This window comes from Marmota marmota, unplaced genomic scaffold (genome assembly GCF_001458135.2).
Source record: "Marmota marmota marmota unplaced genomic scaffold, marMar, whole genome shotgun sequence".
In the NCBI taxonomy this organism is placed as follows: Eukaryota; Metazoa; Chordata; class Mammalia; order Rodentia; family Sciuridae; genus Marmota; species Marmota marmota.
This window is the reverse complement of record NW_026000211.1, coordinates 19,642,143-19,658,376: the sequence shown is the minus strand read 5'-3', so window position 1 is coordinate 19,658,376 and position 16,234 is coordinate 19,642,143. Positions and strand designations below refer to the sequence as shown.

Here is a 16,234-nt window from a genome sequence, read left to right as displayed (position 1 = left end):
CATCAACTTTTACAACTCTTGGGAACATTTTACTGCTTACTTCAGGTCAATTATAAGTACTTACAATTAAGTTTATTATTTGGCTTTTTTGACCAATGTAAATAAAATTTGCCTTTACCACCAAATCTTCTAATTATTATTTGTCTATACAAATGTTGCTGTTTTTCATGTAGATTTTTTTTTAATCCTGTACATTGCTGAATGCTCTTAATTTTTGAATTAGCTTAATCATTGATCCTTTAAGATTGTCCCAGATATATATCAACCTATTATCTCAAAGAGAGTTTTATTTCTTATTTTCTAAGTCTTAGGTATCTGATTGTTTTCTCTAATCTAACTGAATTAGTGAGTACAGCCAGAATAATGTTGAGCAGAAGTAGAGATTATTCTTACCTTCCTTGTCCCTAATTTTAGTGGGATTGTCTGAATAATATTTCTAAGTTTAGATTTGTTTATATGTATATATGTATACATATAAGTATATATATGTATGTGTATAAATATGTATGTATGTATACACATGCCCACATATATATGTATGTATAACATCTATTGCTATTTTTTAATTTTATTGGTTCTTTTTAATATTACATAACAGTACAGTCTATTTTGATATAATTATACAAGAATGGATAATATCTTATTCTAATTAGAACCCTAGTCTCATAGATGTACAAGTTGGTGTGACTCACTGTGGTGTATTCATATATGTACATAGGAAAGTTATGTCAAATTCATTACACTGTCTTTCCTTTTCCATTTCCCTTCATTCATTACACTGTCTTTCCATTTTCCATTTTCCCTTCCTTCCCTTCATTCCATTTTTCTTATACACTGAACTTTTATTCCCCCTGCTCGCCTTGTTGTGGGTTAGCATCCACATATGAGAGAGAACATTTGACCTTTCTTTTGGGGGTCAGGTTTATTTTACTTATCCTGATATTCTCCAGATCCATCCCTATTGCTATTTTAGAAGTTTATTAGAAATCAACATTTTTTACTAATATAACTTTTAAGTTTAAATAAAAAATATCAATAAAACATTGTGTGTACGCCTTTTTTTTGCAGGTATTTTGGAAATGGGCTTAATCCCTCCATTGAAACAAGAAATAGATTTTCTGTTCAGCTTTCCTATACATCTTAGAGTTCCAAATTGCTGTTTATACCCATCTGGATTCTTCTCACATAAAAAGTAGGAGATTAAAATTGCAGAGAGAACTATACAGCCATGCTTTCTTTGCTCATGTAGCTCTAAAATTTTCCAGTGCTTTCACTTTCACAAAAAGTTTTTATTAGCAAAAATTGTAAAAAGAGCAAAGTAAAAACACCTTTGGTTATGGTGGTCAGCTAAAAACCTATCCCTTCAACATTTGCTTTATAATCCCTGAATCCTATGATTCTTACTTGATAAGGCAAATGAGTGAATATTACTTAATATTACTGAAATTATCGTTAAGTTAAGGATCTTGATAGGAGAAGATGATCCTGTGTCATTCAGGTGGGTCTTTAATATAATCACATGTACCCTCATGGGGGACAAGAAGAGAGAGCTTTGAGAGAGACATGCAGAAAAAAAAGAGAAAATACTAAGATGGAGGCAAAGATTGGAGTGAAGTGTCTTCAAGCCATAGAATGCCTATACCACCAGCTCCAGGAAGAGGCAAAGAACACCCTTGCATTCTGGAAAGGTCCAACCCTGCAGATGCTTTCACTCCAGACTTCTGGCCTTTCCAGTATATATTGCCTCCTTATTCTCCTCCTCTTCTTTTTCCTCTAATGCAGTGCTGGGGATTGAATTTAGTGCTTACTCATTCATTCTAGGCAAGTGCTCTACCTCTGAGCTGAACCCAAGTTCCATTTTTTTGTTGTTTTGTTTTGTTTTGTTTTAAGCTACCAAGTTTGTGGTGACTTCTTTATGACGGTGGCAAGAAACTAACATTTATTGATTAGTCTGAATAGGAGGTTGTTTTGAACTATTTCTGACATTGCCTCTATAATGCATGCTATAATCATGTATTAGAATACAGAGATTTGACAGAGATGCTGGAGTATGTAGTATCTCTTCTTAGAGTTGGAAAATGTTAATTTTAACATTTATTGTTGAATATGGAGAAGGGACCACTAGTCCCTTCTTAATCAGTTTATTCTTAATCAGTTCAATGTGTTAATGGATAAGCAATAAACATATTTTCCAGTATTGGATATAGATATATTGAAGTTAATGGTTCCATTTGCTTTTCTATTAGAATTCAGAAGAGAACACAGTACCACAACTTTAAAGAGATTTTGAAAATGCTTTGAATGTTCACAAATGTCATGCAGAAAATTCATGTTAAATTATTTTTATTGTGGTAAAAATCATGTAATATTTAATCTCTTAGCAGATTTTTAAGGGCATCTTATAGTATGGTTAACTATAAACACAACGTTTTTGTGGCCGATCTAGAACTTTTCATCTTGCAAGACTGAAACTTCATACCCATTGAACAGCAACTCATCTATTCTCCCACTAGCCCCTGGCAATCATCACTTCTGTTTCTATGAGTTTGAGATGTCATATATCTCATATATATGGAGCTTACAGCATGTTCCTCCTGGTGGCTGCCTTATTTCACTTAGACTAAAGCCCTGTCATCCATATTTTAGAATCTGGCAGGATTTCACTTTGAATGTCTGAATAATATTCCATTACATACATAAACCATATTTTCTTTATCCATCCACAGATATTTAGTATGTTTCCATACTTTGGCTATTGTTACAGATGATGCAATAAATATGGGAGTGAGGGTATCTCCTCAAGATCTTGATTTCCCTTCATTTGGATGGATACCCAAAATTAGGATTGCTAGATTCTATGGTAATTGTATGTTTAAAAGTTTTAAGGGATCTCTGTACTCTTTTTTTACACAACAGCTGTACCATTTTACATTCCTATCAACTATGCACAAGAATTCAGGTTTTACTTTTAATCTTTAATTCATTCTAAGCAGATTTTTGTTGGGAATTGAATTGATCTGTAAAGCAGTTTGGGTTGTTCAGGCATATTAGCAATAAAAAGTCTTCTAATCCATGAATATGGTAATTTTTCCATTTATTTGTGTCTTTGATTTCTTTTAGAAATGTTTTGTAGCTTTCAGTGTGCAAATGTTTTGCCTCCTTCGTTCATTTATTCCTAAGCAATTTTTCCCTTCTTGGATGCTATTATATGTAGAAATATATTGGCATGAATTCAATCATCCTAAACTTGTTAAATCTTGTTTGGGGCCTTAATGTATTATATATACTGGTTAATATTCCATACGCACTTGAGAAAAATGTGTATTTCTATTGATGTTAGGTAGAATGTTATGATATTTGCCTTTCATGTTCATTTGGTCTAAACCTTGGTTAAAAGTTTCTGTTTCTTTATTGATCTCTCTAGATATTTAATCCATTACTGAAAGTGGGGTATTTAAGTCCACCACTATGATTGTGTTACAGTCTATTTGGTTCTGTTGGTGTTTGCTGAACGTTTTCCTCCCTCTCTAGCTGTGAGTCATCTCGGCTACACTGAATTTTTCTCAAAGGACCCCTGTCACACAAACTATATTAGTTCTGTCAATTAGAAGAATGAATTGAGATGGAAATGAGTGCTTGGGCAGCTCTCTGAAGAGTCAGAACACTGGATGAACGCTCCACTTTTCTCTTTCCCCCCAAGGGAAACTCATCAGTTGGGACATTTTCGCCCAATGCCAGGCTGTATGGCTTGTGGTAGGGGCTGATGTGGGCTATTTCACATGGCTCTTTGTACCTGTTTCAACGTGACTACTAACCAAAAGGGCTAGTGCTTACTATTTCATCATCTTTGTTTCCAAAGTCATGTTTATTTAATTAAAATGCATGTGTACATCAAGTCTGGCATTTTGCAGGAAGTATAATGCCAAATCATGGATGACAATTATATCAGTCATATACCCTTTGGTTTGCCTTTTTGAAATTTAAGAATTTCAAACTAATATTCTGTTAGAATATCTGTCAAAAATAATCATAACTTTGTGAAATTCACTAAAATTTATAATTACTATTGATAAGTAATAATAATAAGCAATGATTTATAGTAAGTACTGCAATAAAATGATCAGGCTATATATTAATTTTTTTATGGCTGCTCTAATAAACAAACTCAAGGTTGAAAACAAAACACACTTTCTTATAGTTATGGGTGTCAGAAATTTGAAATCAGTTTCACTGGGCTGAATCCAGGGTGTTGGCAGAGCTTCACTCCCTCTAGAGACTCTTCAGAATGTTGCATTTTGCAGCTTCAAGAGCTACATTCCCAGCAATCCTTGACTAGTGGCCCCTTCTCCATCTTCAAAGATGTAGGCAACACCTCATTTCAGGAATCACACTGGCTTTTTCTCTGGTCAAATATCTCTCTTCTTCCCTCTCATGACCCTTGTATTGTGAGGGTTCACCTGGATAATCCAGAAGGATCTTGCCACCTCAAAATCCTGACCTTAATTAAACTCTTTAGTCTACTTTTTCTATATCAGGTCATATACTCAGGTGACAGAGATTAGAATCTGGATATCTTTAGGAGCGATTATTCAGATTACCACAAGTTATACACTTTAACTTGCACATTAATTTCTGCATGTTCAAATATTCTTAGGCATACTTTTTTTTCTTCAAACAACTTGAAGATGAAAATTTCTTAATATATTCCAAAATCAATTTCAATATTTTAAACCACCAAAATATTTAAATTATAATGAGCCTGACCTTGACTTGATTCCTTCTACTTTATCATAAAAATACTCTTTTTATTAACATGCTACCTGTCAACTTAATATAACAAATAACTTCACATTTATATTAGGAAACTTAAACTCTTGTTATTTAGATAAATATACATTTCTGTAAATGACATATCATTGATAATGCATTAATAACCTTCTGATATGAAGCCACTGACTTAATGTCCATAGAAGAATTAAATAATCCTAAGTGTTTCTTTCCTTTCACTAATTTTTGTTTTTCAAAGTTATCTTTATGTTTTCCTATTCTAAAGCATTTTGCTTACTTTTAAAATGTAAACTTTCAAATTTATCATTGTTTGTATACACAACTATCTTACTAACCAGAAAACAATGTCTGTTCATTGGGGGAAAATGAATGAAAAATCACAACAAACAACAAAAACTCCAACTGTTTGCTGTTTATTCTTCCAGTTTAATATAAATTTAATTTTACAAAAGTTATGAGTGTTATAGACTATTTGAAAACTTCCTTTTTAGTAAATATATTTTAAACTATTACATAATTTTTCAATATTTTTTAGGGTTATGGTACATTCTATCCTTTGAAGAGGTATTTTATCAATACCCTACTTTTGATCAGTGGTAAGAAGAATAATGCTCCTCTCAAAGATGTCTAGAGTCTAATCCCCAGAACCTGTGAACACGTCATATTACATGGAAATAGGGACTTGGGGATGAGAGTAATGATCTCAAGAGGGGAAGGTTATCCTGCATGATCTGGGTGGATCCATATAGTTATAAGGGTTCTCAAAAGTGAGAGAGGTGGAAGGGGCAAGATCAAAATCAGAGATGGAGTTGAAGATGCCACACTGTTGGCTCTGAAGACAGAAAGGGTCATTGAGCCAAATAATGCAGGTGGTTTTTGGAAGTTGGAACAAGCAAGGATATGGATTTTCCCCTAGAGACTCCAGGTGGGACAGAGTCATGCCAACACCATGATTTTAGCCCATTTCAGTAAACCCAGTAAGACTCCTTTCAGACTTCTGACCTCCAGAACTATAAAAATAAATTTTGTGCTGTTAAGCCACTAAATGTGTGGTCATTTGTTTTCCAGGAGCAGTGGGAAACCAGTGCATCAATATTGCAAACAGCATGGCAGTTATGCTTTGCTAGTCTTTGCTCAGAGCCTAAATTGTTTCCCAGAGTTAAATTCCTAGAAAAATTAAAGTATGTGTATGAAGATAGTGTCCAGAAAGTTTGTTCTAAAGTGAAAATTTATTCGTAAAGAGAAAAAGGGCTTCTCTATTTCCTAATACCAGGTATTATAATTTTCTGATGTTATCACTTTAAATGTTTCTTAGTTTTTTTAGTGATAATTAACATACATTTATTGGCTATTAATCTGTTGTATTTTTATTGGCATTGCTGTTTTATATTTTACCTTTGTTTCAATAGAATATTTTTGGCTTAGTTTTTCATTTATTAACATTATAAATTCTTGTCATGTATACTACATTTTTATCAGTTTTTATGTAAATTCAATGTTTAAATAACATTTAAAGAGTAAACTTTAAATTTTTATTAGGTCAAATCCATAAATCCTTTGTGATTTCTTATTTTGCTAATATACTTCTTATCCCATAATAAGCAAAACTTTAATTTATATTTTATTCTAGCCCCTAAAAATTAGCTTAGTCTTCAATTTAACTTTCAACTTTTAACTTTTTTTTAGTAAATTTTGAGGTAGAGACATAATTTTATTTGCACTTGTCAGTATGCACATGTTGGGTCTCTTTTTATCACTGTATTTTGTCTCATTCAATATAATTTTCTGTGTGTCTTTGTAAATACCACATAGCACAGACTGTTATAGTTTCTTCACTCCATTTGTTTAGCCTGATGAATTACAGAATTCAGTTAAAAGAGTGACTCCACCATTCTCTAATCCATATCTGTTTGGTCTGATGTGGATGACACTTTGCTCTCCTGTCTTCGATATGTCAGTCTTGAGGACAAGGAATTTGTCTGGCTCTGCTATGCCTCCCTGAAGACTAGCACAGTGATTGGCACATAGGATAGCTCAGTGAATGAATATGTTAAAAGAATAATCAAACAAAAGATTATCCTGGAAAAGATCTAGACTTTTGAAATCAGGAGTATCTTAGAACAAAAATGAATTCTAGGTTAACATATATTCACATACTCAATATTCACAACAACTCAATTAGTGAAATGGGAGCTATTATTAAGATAACTGATCTTAAAAATAAACTAGACTAAGTGAATCACAGATTCTAAGCATCTAAGAACTGAAAATTCATTAACAGCTTTATCTAAACAGCTGCACTAACCAACAAATCATTACATTCCAAGGCAATCCATCCCTATAACTTAGAATCCTAAGCCTGTGTCTTTCTTTTCACCATGAAGAACAAAGTAAGTTTGCTTCTACCTGATAACCTTCAAGATATCACTTAAACAAGATTATTATGTTCTTTATTTTTCCTAAAATGACTGTATTCTTGCATTTTTGAATGTTAAGAGAGAAGTTAGATCTTTAAATTCAAATCCAGCCTGAACCTTGCTCAAATGTTTACCTCTGCTGTTATCTCTATCCTGATGGAATAGTAAAGCAATAGCAGTATTATGGTAAGTGGGCCATGTCCAGGAACAACCAGATATTAGGAAGCGTGGCAGTGGGCATTACAATTGAAACAGGGCTTCAAGGAATAGAGCATTACCATTAATTTAACAATCTTTATCATCATTATCATCACTATCCCCAACACAATAAATAGCTGTACAGTGCTTACTGTGTACCAGAAATAGTTGTTTTAAAATATCAACAAATTTTATATTCATCAGAAACTTAGGAAGTAGGCAACATTAGTTAGTTTGTTCCTTTTACTGAAGAGAGACTGAGGTAGAGAGGTTAAGTAACTTGCCCAAGTTAAGATATCTACAATGGCAAAGAGCCAAACTGGATCAAACCCAGAAAGTATGTTGTATCCTTATCTAAATTCTTCACATTTAGATATTTGGTTTTGTTTTTGTTGTTGCTTGTTATGGTTTGGATGTGAGGTGTCACCCCAAAACCAAAAGCTCATGTGTCAGATAATACAAGAAGGTTCACAGGAGAAATGATTGGGTTGTAAGAATCTTAACTTAATCAGTGATTTAATCCTCTGATAGGGATGGTAACTGAAGTGGTAGGGTGTGGCTGGAAGAGGTGGGAATTGGGGCGTGACTTTGGGTACACTTTTGTATCTGTCGAATGGAGTCTGCTTTCTGATCAAGATGTGAGCTGCTTCCCTCCGTCACACTCTTCTGCCATAAATTCAGCCTCATCCGCAGTCCTGAGGAATGGAGCCAGCCTTCTGTAGCCTAAAACTTCTGAAACTATGAGCACTCAATTATATTTTTTCTCCTCTAAAATTGTTCTGGTCAGATCCTTTTAGTCACAGCAGAGAAAATGCTGACTAAACATTACTTTACCTCAGCATTTTAAAAATTAATTAATCAATTTAGGAACACTCATTTGTGGAATACTAGCCTGGCTAAAATATTGGCTAGTGAAATGCATACTATTTGATTATTATTTCAGAAATCAGGAATTCAGTATGGTTTTCTAACCTAAGTGTCAACTATGATTTAAATTATGTTTGAATTTTCAAGACTAATCAATAATCTTTCATTGATACTAATTTTTCTCATATGCAGACATTGTGGTAAGTAAGACTTCAGCAGTCTGGTGTAATTATCAGCACCCTAGATCTGTTCAGGTAGTTTGCATACTGCTATGGTTCTTGTCAGCCTATAAAATCTCATTTTGTCTTGAAAATCATGGTATTTTCCCTTCTTATTCTCACTCATCAAGCAACTGACAACTGTGTCCTATTTTATTATATCTAAGTGATGTATAAAAATTATAAGCAAAGTCAGAAATACAGACCCACATGAAATTAATTGAGAGTGAAATCAATTAATCTATTTTATCCAAACTTACTGCTTGATTTTGCTTTGAAATATTGAAGAATTAATTATCTAGTGAACTCAGGTTTTGATCCATTGAACTGAAATCACAGTTATAACATTTTGAAAACAAAATGTCTTCACTCCAGTAATCAATGATATCAGATCCTGGATATTCACTATAATTTGCCAAAGCCCGAGCACCGTCCATACTAAATAATTTATGGGTGAGTATTAATTGTGAGTAAGGCTGATCTTCTCTCAGTTCTCAGGAGAGTTATTCAAGAAGCCAACTCACGCAGAAAAATCAGTGATTTAATCATTTTCATAGCTAATTTTCTAACAAGTGTCTGTATTTCATTGACCTATATGAATCCACTTTCCAAAGTAAAATACTTACCCTCCTTCTTATTCGCTGTCAAGTGACACTAATGGATCACAGCAATAACACCTTCCCCCAAATCTCTCAGGATAAGAAAGTCTAAATGGCAACTTAGAACATTTCTTCTTCATCATAAAAGAAAGTGGCAGAGTAGAGAGCTGTTTCCAGTGTTGAGTGTGCCCAAGTGACTGCGCTGAACACACAGAAGTTGTGGTTGGAGGGTAGGAACACTGATGGGAGCCATAGGTTAAGTTCCACACTTACCATTATGAGTTTAGAGCCAACAAATGACCTAGATTTGAGGAATTAAACTGACAGATTAAAAAAAAAAAAAGCTTCTAGGAAACCAAGTAGGTAAGGAGAGATAGAGATATACTAAAACTTACATCAATAGGGCACAAAATCTTTGAGAAATTCACTTCTCCTACCCCTCTCTGAAGGTCTCCACACATCAAATGTAATATGACAAAGTGATTCAATGGGTAACATCAGCTGGGAATATAAGACCCAGATTTCAGATCACTTTCTACTGGGTGGGCTAATGGTGTTTAGCATTAAATATCTGAAAGACAGATTGCATAAGAATGGAGATTATTTGCACACTTATTTATGATAAGTACATTCTGCATGCTGGGCAGGTGATTATGGATCAGAATAATCATATTTCAGCATGCTTGCCCTTGAGATTTCCTCTCAGGAGACAGTGACCATGTAGGGATACTTGTAAGTATTTGAGAAGAGAGAGAGATTGGAGAAGAATGAAGGGAGAAGAAGGGTGGGATTATGAAGGAGAGAAAATAGAGAGACTTTGTGGTCCTGAAGATAAAGAAGGGATTAATTCTCAGATTCTAAAAACAATGGGTGGAAGTCTCAAGTCTTGGGAAATTGTATCTTTTCATTTAGCCATCCAGTGAACAGGCTTCTTTTCCTTTCCAAGTATAAGATATAGGATGAAAACTATGGTTGAATTAAGCATGAAAACTATGGAGAAAAGTAATAAGAATCTCAATAAATTACTAAAATTGGCTCTAAGTCCTTTCTTCACACTGTCTTAATTTTCTTTTTCAAACAATTTATTACCAAGCAAGAAGTATCTCCTGAAAGCACATTGCTCATTCTCCACTGCCTTGTATTTCACCTTTTCCTTTTCTCTGATACCCCATCCTCAGCCCTTCACAGGTTAATCTCTACTTCCTCTGAACCTTTATGCAAATTTTGACCTTATCAATTGGCACTGATCACACTGAGAAGTTTACAGAATGCATCTGCCCTCTGTGTTTTCATGAACTATTTTTTTTTTTTTTTTTTTTTTTTTTTTTTTTTTTTTTTTTTTTTTNTTTTTTTTTTTTTTTTTTTTGGCAGAGAGAGTCTTAATCCATTTGGCAGCTCCACAGGACCCATAGAAGAAATTCAAGTAATTTGAACAAAGAAAAGAGAGATAATGTTGGCATTAATTTCTCCCAACCAAAACGATGTTTTTCCATTCCAAAAATGTGTTACTGGTGGCATTTAATTTCTCATGTAACAGACCAAAGGTAAAAGTACTAAATAAAATCTCTGACCTCAAATCTCTCTTTTAAACTCACAATTTCAGCGCTTTAGTTGAGTTCAGAAATATATTAAAGTTTGTTGTCTAAATATCAAATATATCTTGATAATTGGTTGCTAATAGATGTATATAGGCATGCCATTTATTAGGCTTATGATTCCTAACAAACTTCACACTCTATAACCAAATTTAGCACTTTGAATGGTACTAAGTATAGAGAATCTGTAGATTTTTAAGGACATCTGTGGTAGCTTAAAATAATGAACAGTGAGAACATATTTTGTCCAGGGTAGGCTGAGATACAACTAAAAAGAATATGTCAGTTTTATCACATTAAAATAGAGGCATGCAATCATCTTCTTAAAACTTTCTGCAAACTAACTTGCAGTAATACCATGCATTTTCAAATAGTTTAATTATATTCCAAATGACAAATATCATTTATAAGCTTAAGAATTGATTCAGGCATATTTGAGTCTAAGTCATTGATAGCCACTGAATTTTGGTTTTTATGTGTATGTTTGCATTTAATCTGATGGAAATTGATAAACTGTCTACTGCTACAGGTGTAAAGAATTCAATTTGGCAGATAATGTTAACTCTCTAGAATGAATTTGCAAAATAAAGTTGTAATGGAAGATGTATAACTTTTAGCTTGCTATTAAAAGTTCATTGTCATTTGTCAGTGTCCATGGTGATTCTCTATCCTTGATACTGCACAGTTAGGGACTATATTTGTATAGAAGCTTTATTTCTTAACTAATCAATCCTCCTCTTCCCTCTAATCACTATGTGTGGGTTGTAGGGAGTTTCCCTAGTCTCATAACAGTTTTTAAATTTTATTTCTTTTTTTAATCAGTGTTTTCACTTCTAAGATATTTTAGATTCACATAAATATTCTAACTTATCTTTTCCTAAAAATTTTCTATCCATTCTGTCTGGAAGTACATCTCAAAGTAAAGAATTCCTGCTTTATTTATCCATATGAATATGTAACTGTATTCTCTTTTCATTTTCATGGAAAATTAATCACTTGAATGAACAACATAATGAATATAATTGATAAAAATATCCTGTTCAGAACAACCTTCTTCTAGATGACAAAGAAACATAGTAATATGATATATTTTTGATAATGTAGTTGGAGAATAGTTGTCTTCTACCTAGAAAATGGTCTAAGTTGATCAAGTCTTGTCTCAAATTAGGGTTTTAGGTTAAAATTAAACCAGGACAATAGCAACTGCCCTACATTAATCAGAGTTTTGACCAACTTCTTTTAGATGGAATTACAAAATAAAAAGCAAAGCTTCTCTAGCCATCCAGATAACCATAAAGACTTACAAGCCTAAATGCATCTTATTCCAGAAAAAGTGAATATACATTAAGAGTATTTTAATTTATGTAGAATGACAACATAAAGGACATAAAGCACAATACAAACACACAGTATCAAGTAATATGTAATAAATGCAATAAATTTCAAGGGTAACAAAAACTGATGGGTCCTGGGACAGATTATAGTACGATTACAAAAAGAACTTGTAATAAACAAGTCATTTTCCTTTTTTGTAGTTATGAACTCACTGAATAGATTCAATAAGTAACTCATTTGGAAATAAATTCTTCTGTAATTAATTCTCAAATTCCTGTTTACTATAATATAAAGCAATAAAGGACAGAAATTTGAACAACAACCTTTCACTTTCAGACAATTTAAGTTACCTTTCTAAAAATCTATTCTTTCAATATCATCATGATTTAGTAATACCAGGAGTTTCCATTTTGGAAAAGAAAAGCATAACTGGTATTTTGAGGAAAAAAGTTGCTCAATTTCTTCTTGTGATTTATCCTTTTACAGAAAGCCTGAGAACCGTCCACAATTTTGACATAATTTTCTGTGAGGCAGGAAAAGTAGAGGATACCATATCTGTGGCTGAATTAGACTGTTTTGAAAAATAATAGTACCTTGGATTGTTTTTAAAAGACTTTTCCTGGAATTAGCAGCAGATATTTAGATGTCTATCTCAGTATGTTCTTTATTATCTTTCTGTTGAGCCTTTGCTCAAATTGAAAGAGCAAGAGAGAAGTAAATGTTCTACCTAATGGTAATTGAAGTCTAGCTAAAACCTGAGTCAAAGCCTGAGCAAACCTGAATTAATTTGGTTTCTGATTTTATGCCAAGAGCCTTGTGTTGATGGAAAGGCCAAGGCTCTTCTGAACCATGTACACCTAGTAGTATCTTTTTCATCCATATTATCACCTCCCTAACTCTAGATGCCCATTTATTTAACACACAGCAAATGTAAACAACATACACACTTCATATAAGTACTAGATTGACTCACATGGTAAAAACATCCAGTGTGTCTCCAGCAGTTCTCGCCATCTCAAAGTAGGTTTGCAGAATGTTGACAGTCCCGGAAAGTGCTTCATGTCCACAGCCACAGAACAGGGCCACGCCCGCATAGAGCAGGATGGTGGCAATCAGAGATGCATACGGAATCCCTCCTAGGCATTTAATACAGCACTCAAAACACCCTGTAGAGATCAACAGGAAATATGTGAAAAATTCATGCTTTGTTCATTTAAATTAAAAAAATCCAACTTTAGCATTTTGGGAAGTTATATTTGCATTGATAGATGCTATCAGGTCAACCATATAAATCAAGTCCTATGATGTCCTGGACAAAATAAAGATCAACTCCCTTTTTATAATCCATGTTGCAGAAACAGAAAATGCTTATTACTTATGATGACTCCTTTATGCCCTAAGTCCATAGAAGCCCTTCTTTTCCAGCTCAAACTTCTTTTGATAATCTTTACCATTCCTGTATGTATATCATTCTACCTTGAGTTTATAGCTCTCAAATTTTATATGCTCACACTTTTTTTAAAAAAATAATTTTTGTAGCTGTAGATGGATACAATAACTTTATTTTATTTATTTATCTTTATATGGTCTTAGGATTGAACCCAGGGCCTCACATGTGCTAGGCAAGTGCTGTACCACTGAGCTATAACCCCAGCCCCTGCTCATTCTTTTATTTTAATGATAATTAATCTTTTGAACTCTGTGGCTATATTTTTCAGTGAGTTGAAACCAGTTACTGCATTGTAAACTTAAGTTGTTGAATTTTGGCCAGCAAATTTTTTAAATGGAAGACAATAGATGGTATCCAAATTCGATGCATGTAGTAAGGGAAATGAATTTGAGTTCAGATCATTAATACATATTCTTAGTACAGTGACTCATCCTGAATAATCTGTTTCTAAGGTTCATGACTTTAAAAAAAAATGAGTAAGATACTGGCAGAGCAGAAAAGAGAGAGTAGGCAGTATTTAATCCTGATCTGATCTCTGTGATTTTGAGTAAATTTGTTCTTTTGATCTTATCACCTATAAAATGGTGAAAATAAGAATTTTCTTCATGTGGTTGAATTAATACATTAAATAGTGCCCAATGTAGGGGAATGACTCAATAGTTGTTATCTGCCATTATTAGACCTATTTGTAACTATTATTAAACTTATTATTATTGTGCTGTCATATGGTTGTCAAAAAATTTTTAATCACAGCAGTCCCTTTTACTTTTTGATGTTCATCACTTACATCTTTATTGAAAGACAGCATTCAGCATCTAACTTGAGACAACAGAAAACCATGCTTGTTCATGTTCAAAATAAGTGTCAAAATTTTCTAGGTTACTGGATGTGTTCCAAGACATTAATTAAGTACATATGTTTTGCAGTAGGAAATATTGATGAGATACTATGTTCTAGTCACTGTTGATAAAGGAAAATCTAGGTGAGGGTTTTGACAAGCTAGGCATGTCTCCACAGATGATCTGTTTTATATATACCCACTTCTAAACCTTTCCCTCCCATACACTTATCCTCATTTCATAGATTTCCTCTAACTTTTTCTCATTCTGAACATTTTTGATTAAATCTCATTTGGAACATTAAAGGCTCCCATCTAACTAATGACTTTTCCTTGTTCAACAGAAATAAATAAAAAATGAGATTTAAAAATGGATTAGGATGATTGTACTTAACTCAGCCACAGGAATATCTGTGTGCACTTTATCTACAAGGCATATATATGGACTATCTCTTATTCAAAATGCTTGGAACTAGAAATGCTTTGGATTTGAGATTTTTTTTTATTTTGGAATATTTGCATATATCAATATCTATATCAGGAAGATAGGACCGCATCCAAACATGAGTCATTTATGTTTCATATACACTTTATATATAGCTTGAAAGTAATTTTATACAATATTTTTAGTATGCTAGTGTTTAGACTGGGACCTATTAGGTGTGGAATTTTCCAATTGTGTCATTATGTCTGGGCTCAAAAACTTTCAGATTTTGGAGCATTTTTGGATTTCAGATTCAGATGCTCACCCTATATTTATGTAGCAATACATGGGCATAAGATAAACTCATGTGTGAAAATAACTTTATACTCAGAGATTGAGCTAGTCTGGTACTCATTGAACTGGTCTTCTTGAGAACTATAACTCATCTCATATGCCTCGGAGGAAGTAAAAAAAAATAGAATAATTTGAACATCTCCCCAATTCATAGCTGTTATTTGTGCAACCAGAATAATTTCCTGAGTATTCCTCCATGGACATATATGTGCACATTCAGACACATAACAATATGAGGAGGTGGAAAAGTTTAGAACAATTAGAAACTTCACAGAGTAGGAAGAAATTTCATTAGTAGGTGGCTGAAATCAGTGTGGCAAGATCACTGGACACAGTTTTGGGTGAAGATTAATAGAGGAAGAAAAATCTCTGGACTATTTGCTTTCTATTTTCTAAATTTCATATCTTACTATTTTAAAATAAAGGAAAAAGAGAAATAAAACTGGTACAAATCCAAAGAAGTGCTCCCTCTAATTTTGGCAAGTACAAGTAATAGTCCCACCATTTCAAATCCCATTCCTCTCTTTGCTATTCTCAAAACATTGCATAGAGTGTGGGAGATTTCTACTGCAGACAACCTGAGGTATTAAAGCCAGATGAGCATGTTCAACAAAACACTCAGAATAGAATTTCCAACACAAAGAAAAACATCTAAACACCAAATGCATAAATAGGAATTACCTTTGCAGACCCCTAGTGCCTAAAGTTTACAACTGGGCCAGGATGAAATCAGAATGAAAATAGCTCAGAGGCAAATAAAATGGCTATCTTACCAATGGTCACCCAAACTGCCCCTGAGGAATGATTACTAATTCAGAGTCAGTATGTACTTAGCTCACTTTTCTTTCCACCGTGCCTTAGATGACCTATATTAGCCTGTATGCTAGGCTCTAGATCTTCTAGGGGGATCATGAAGTCATCACAATGGAGCATTAATTATATAAGCAGTAGCTTTTCAAGTTTGAAAAGTGTGAGATAAATTGCAATAGTCAGGCAGACTCAAAGTGACAACCCTGAGTTAATTCTCATTTTCAAATGAGTTTAAGTTCCCCCAAATGAAATGGAACCCTTTCTTGTACTCCTATTTAAGTGCTACCATTTAAATCCCTTGGAATGATGTTATCTTTATTGACAAATACGAATCCCTGTGA

General features: G+C 33.4%; 1 protein-coding gene across 3 annotated transcripts in view; it reads right to left on the bottom strand.

Annotated features, from left to right (window-relative positions):
- Positions 1–16,234, bottom strand: part of Gpm6a (glycoprotein M6A) — a 310,527-nt gene that overhangs the window by 37,240 nt on the left and 257,053 nt on the right. For all 3 annotated transcript variants that reach the window (XM_048791945.1, XM_048791943.1, XM_015486198.2), the window contains exon 2: positions 12,991–13,183. In XM_048791945.1, coding sequence (XP_048647902.1) covers positions 12,991–13,183 — 193 coding nt within the window. The remainder of the gene's footprint in view (positions 1–12,990; positions 13,184–16,234) is intronic.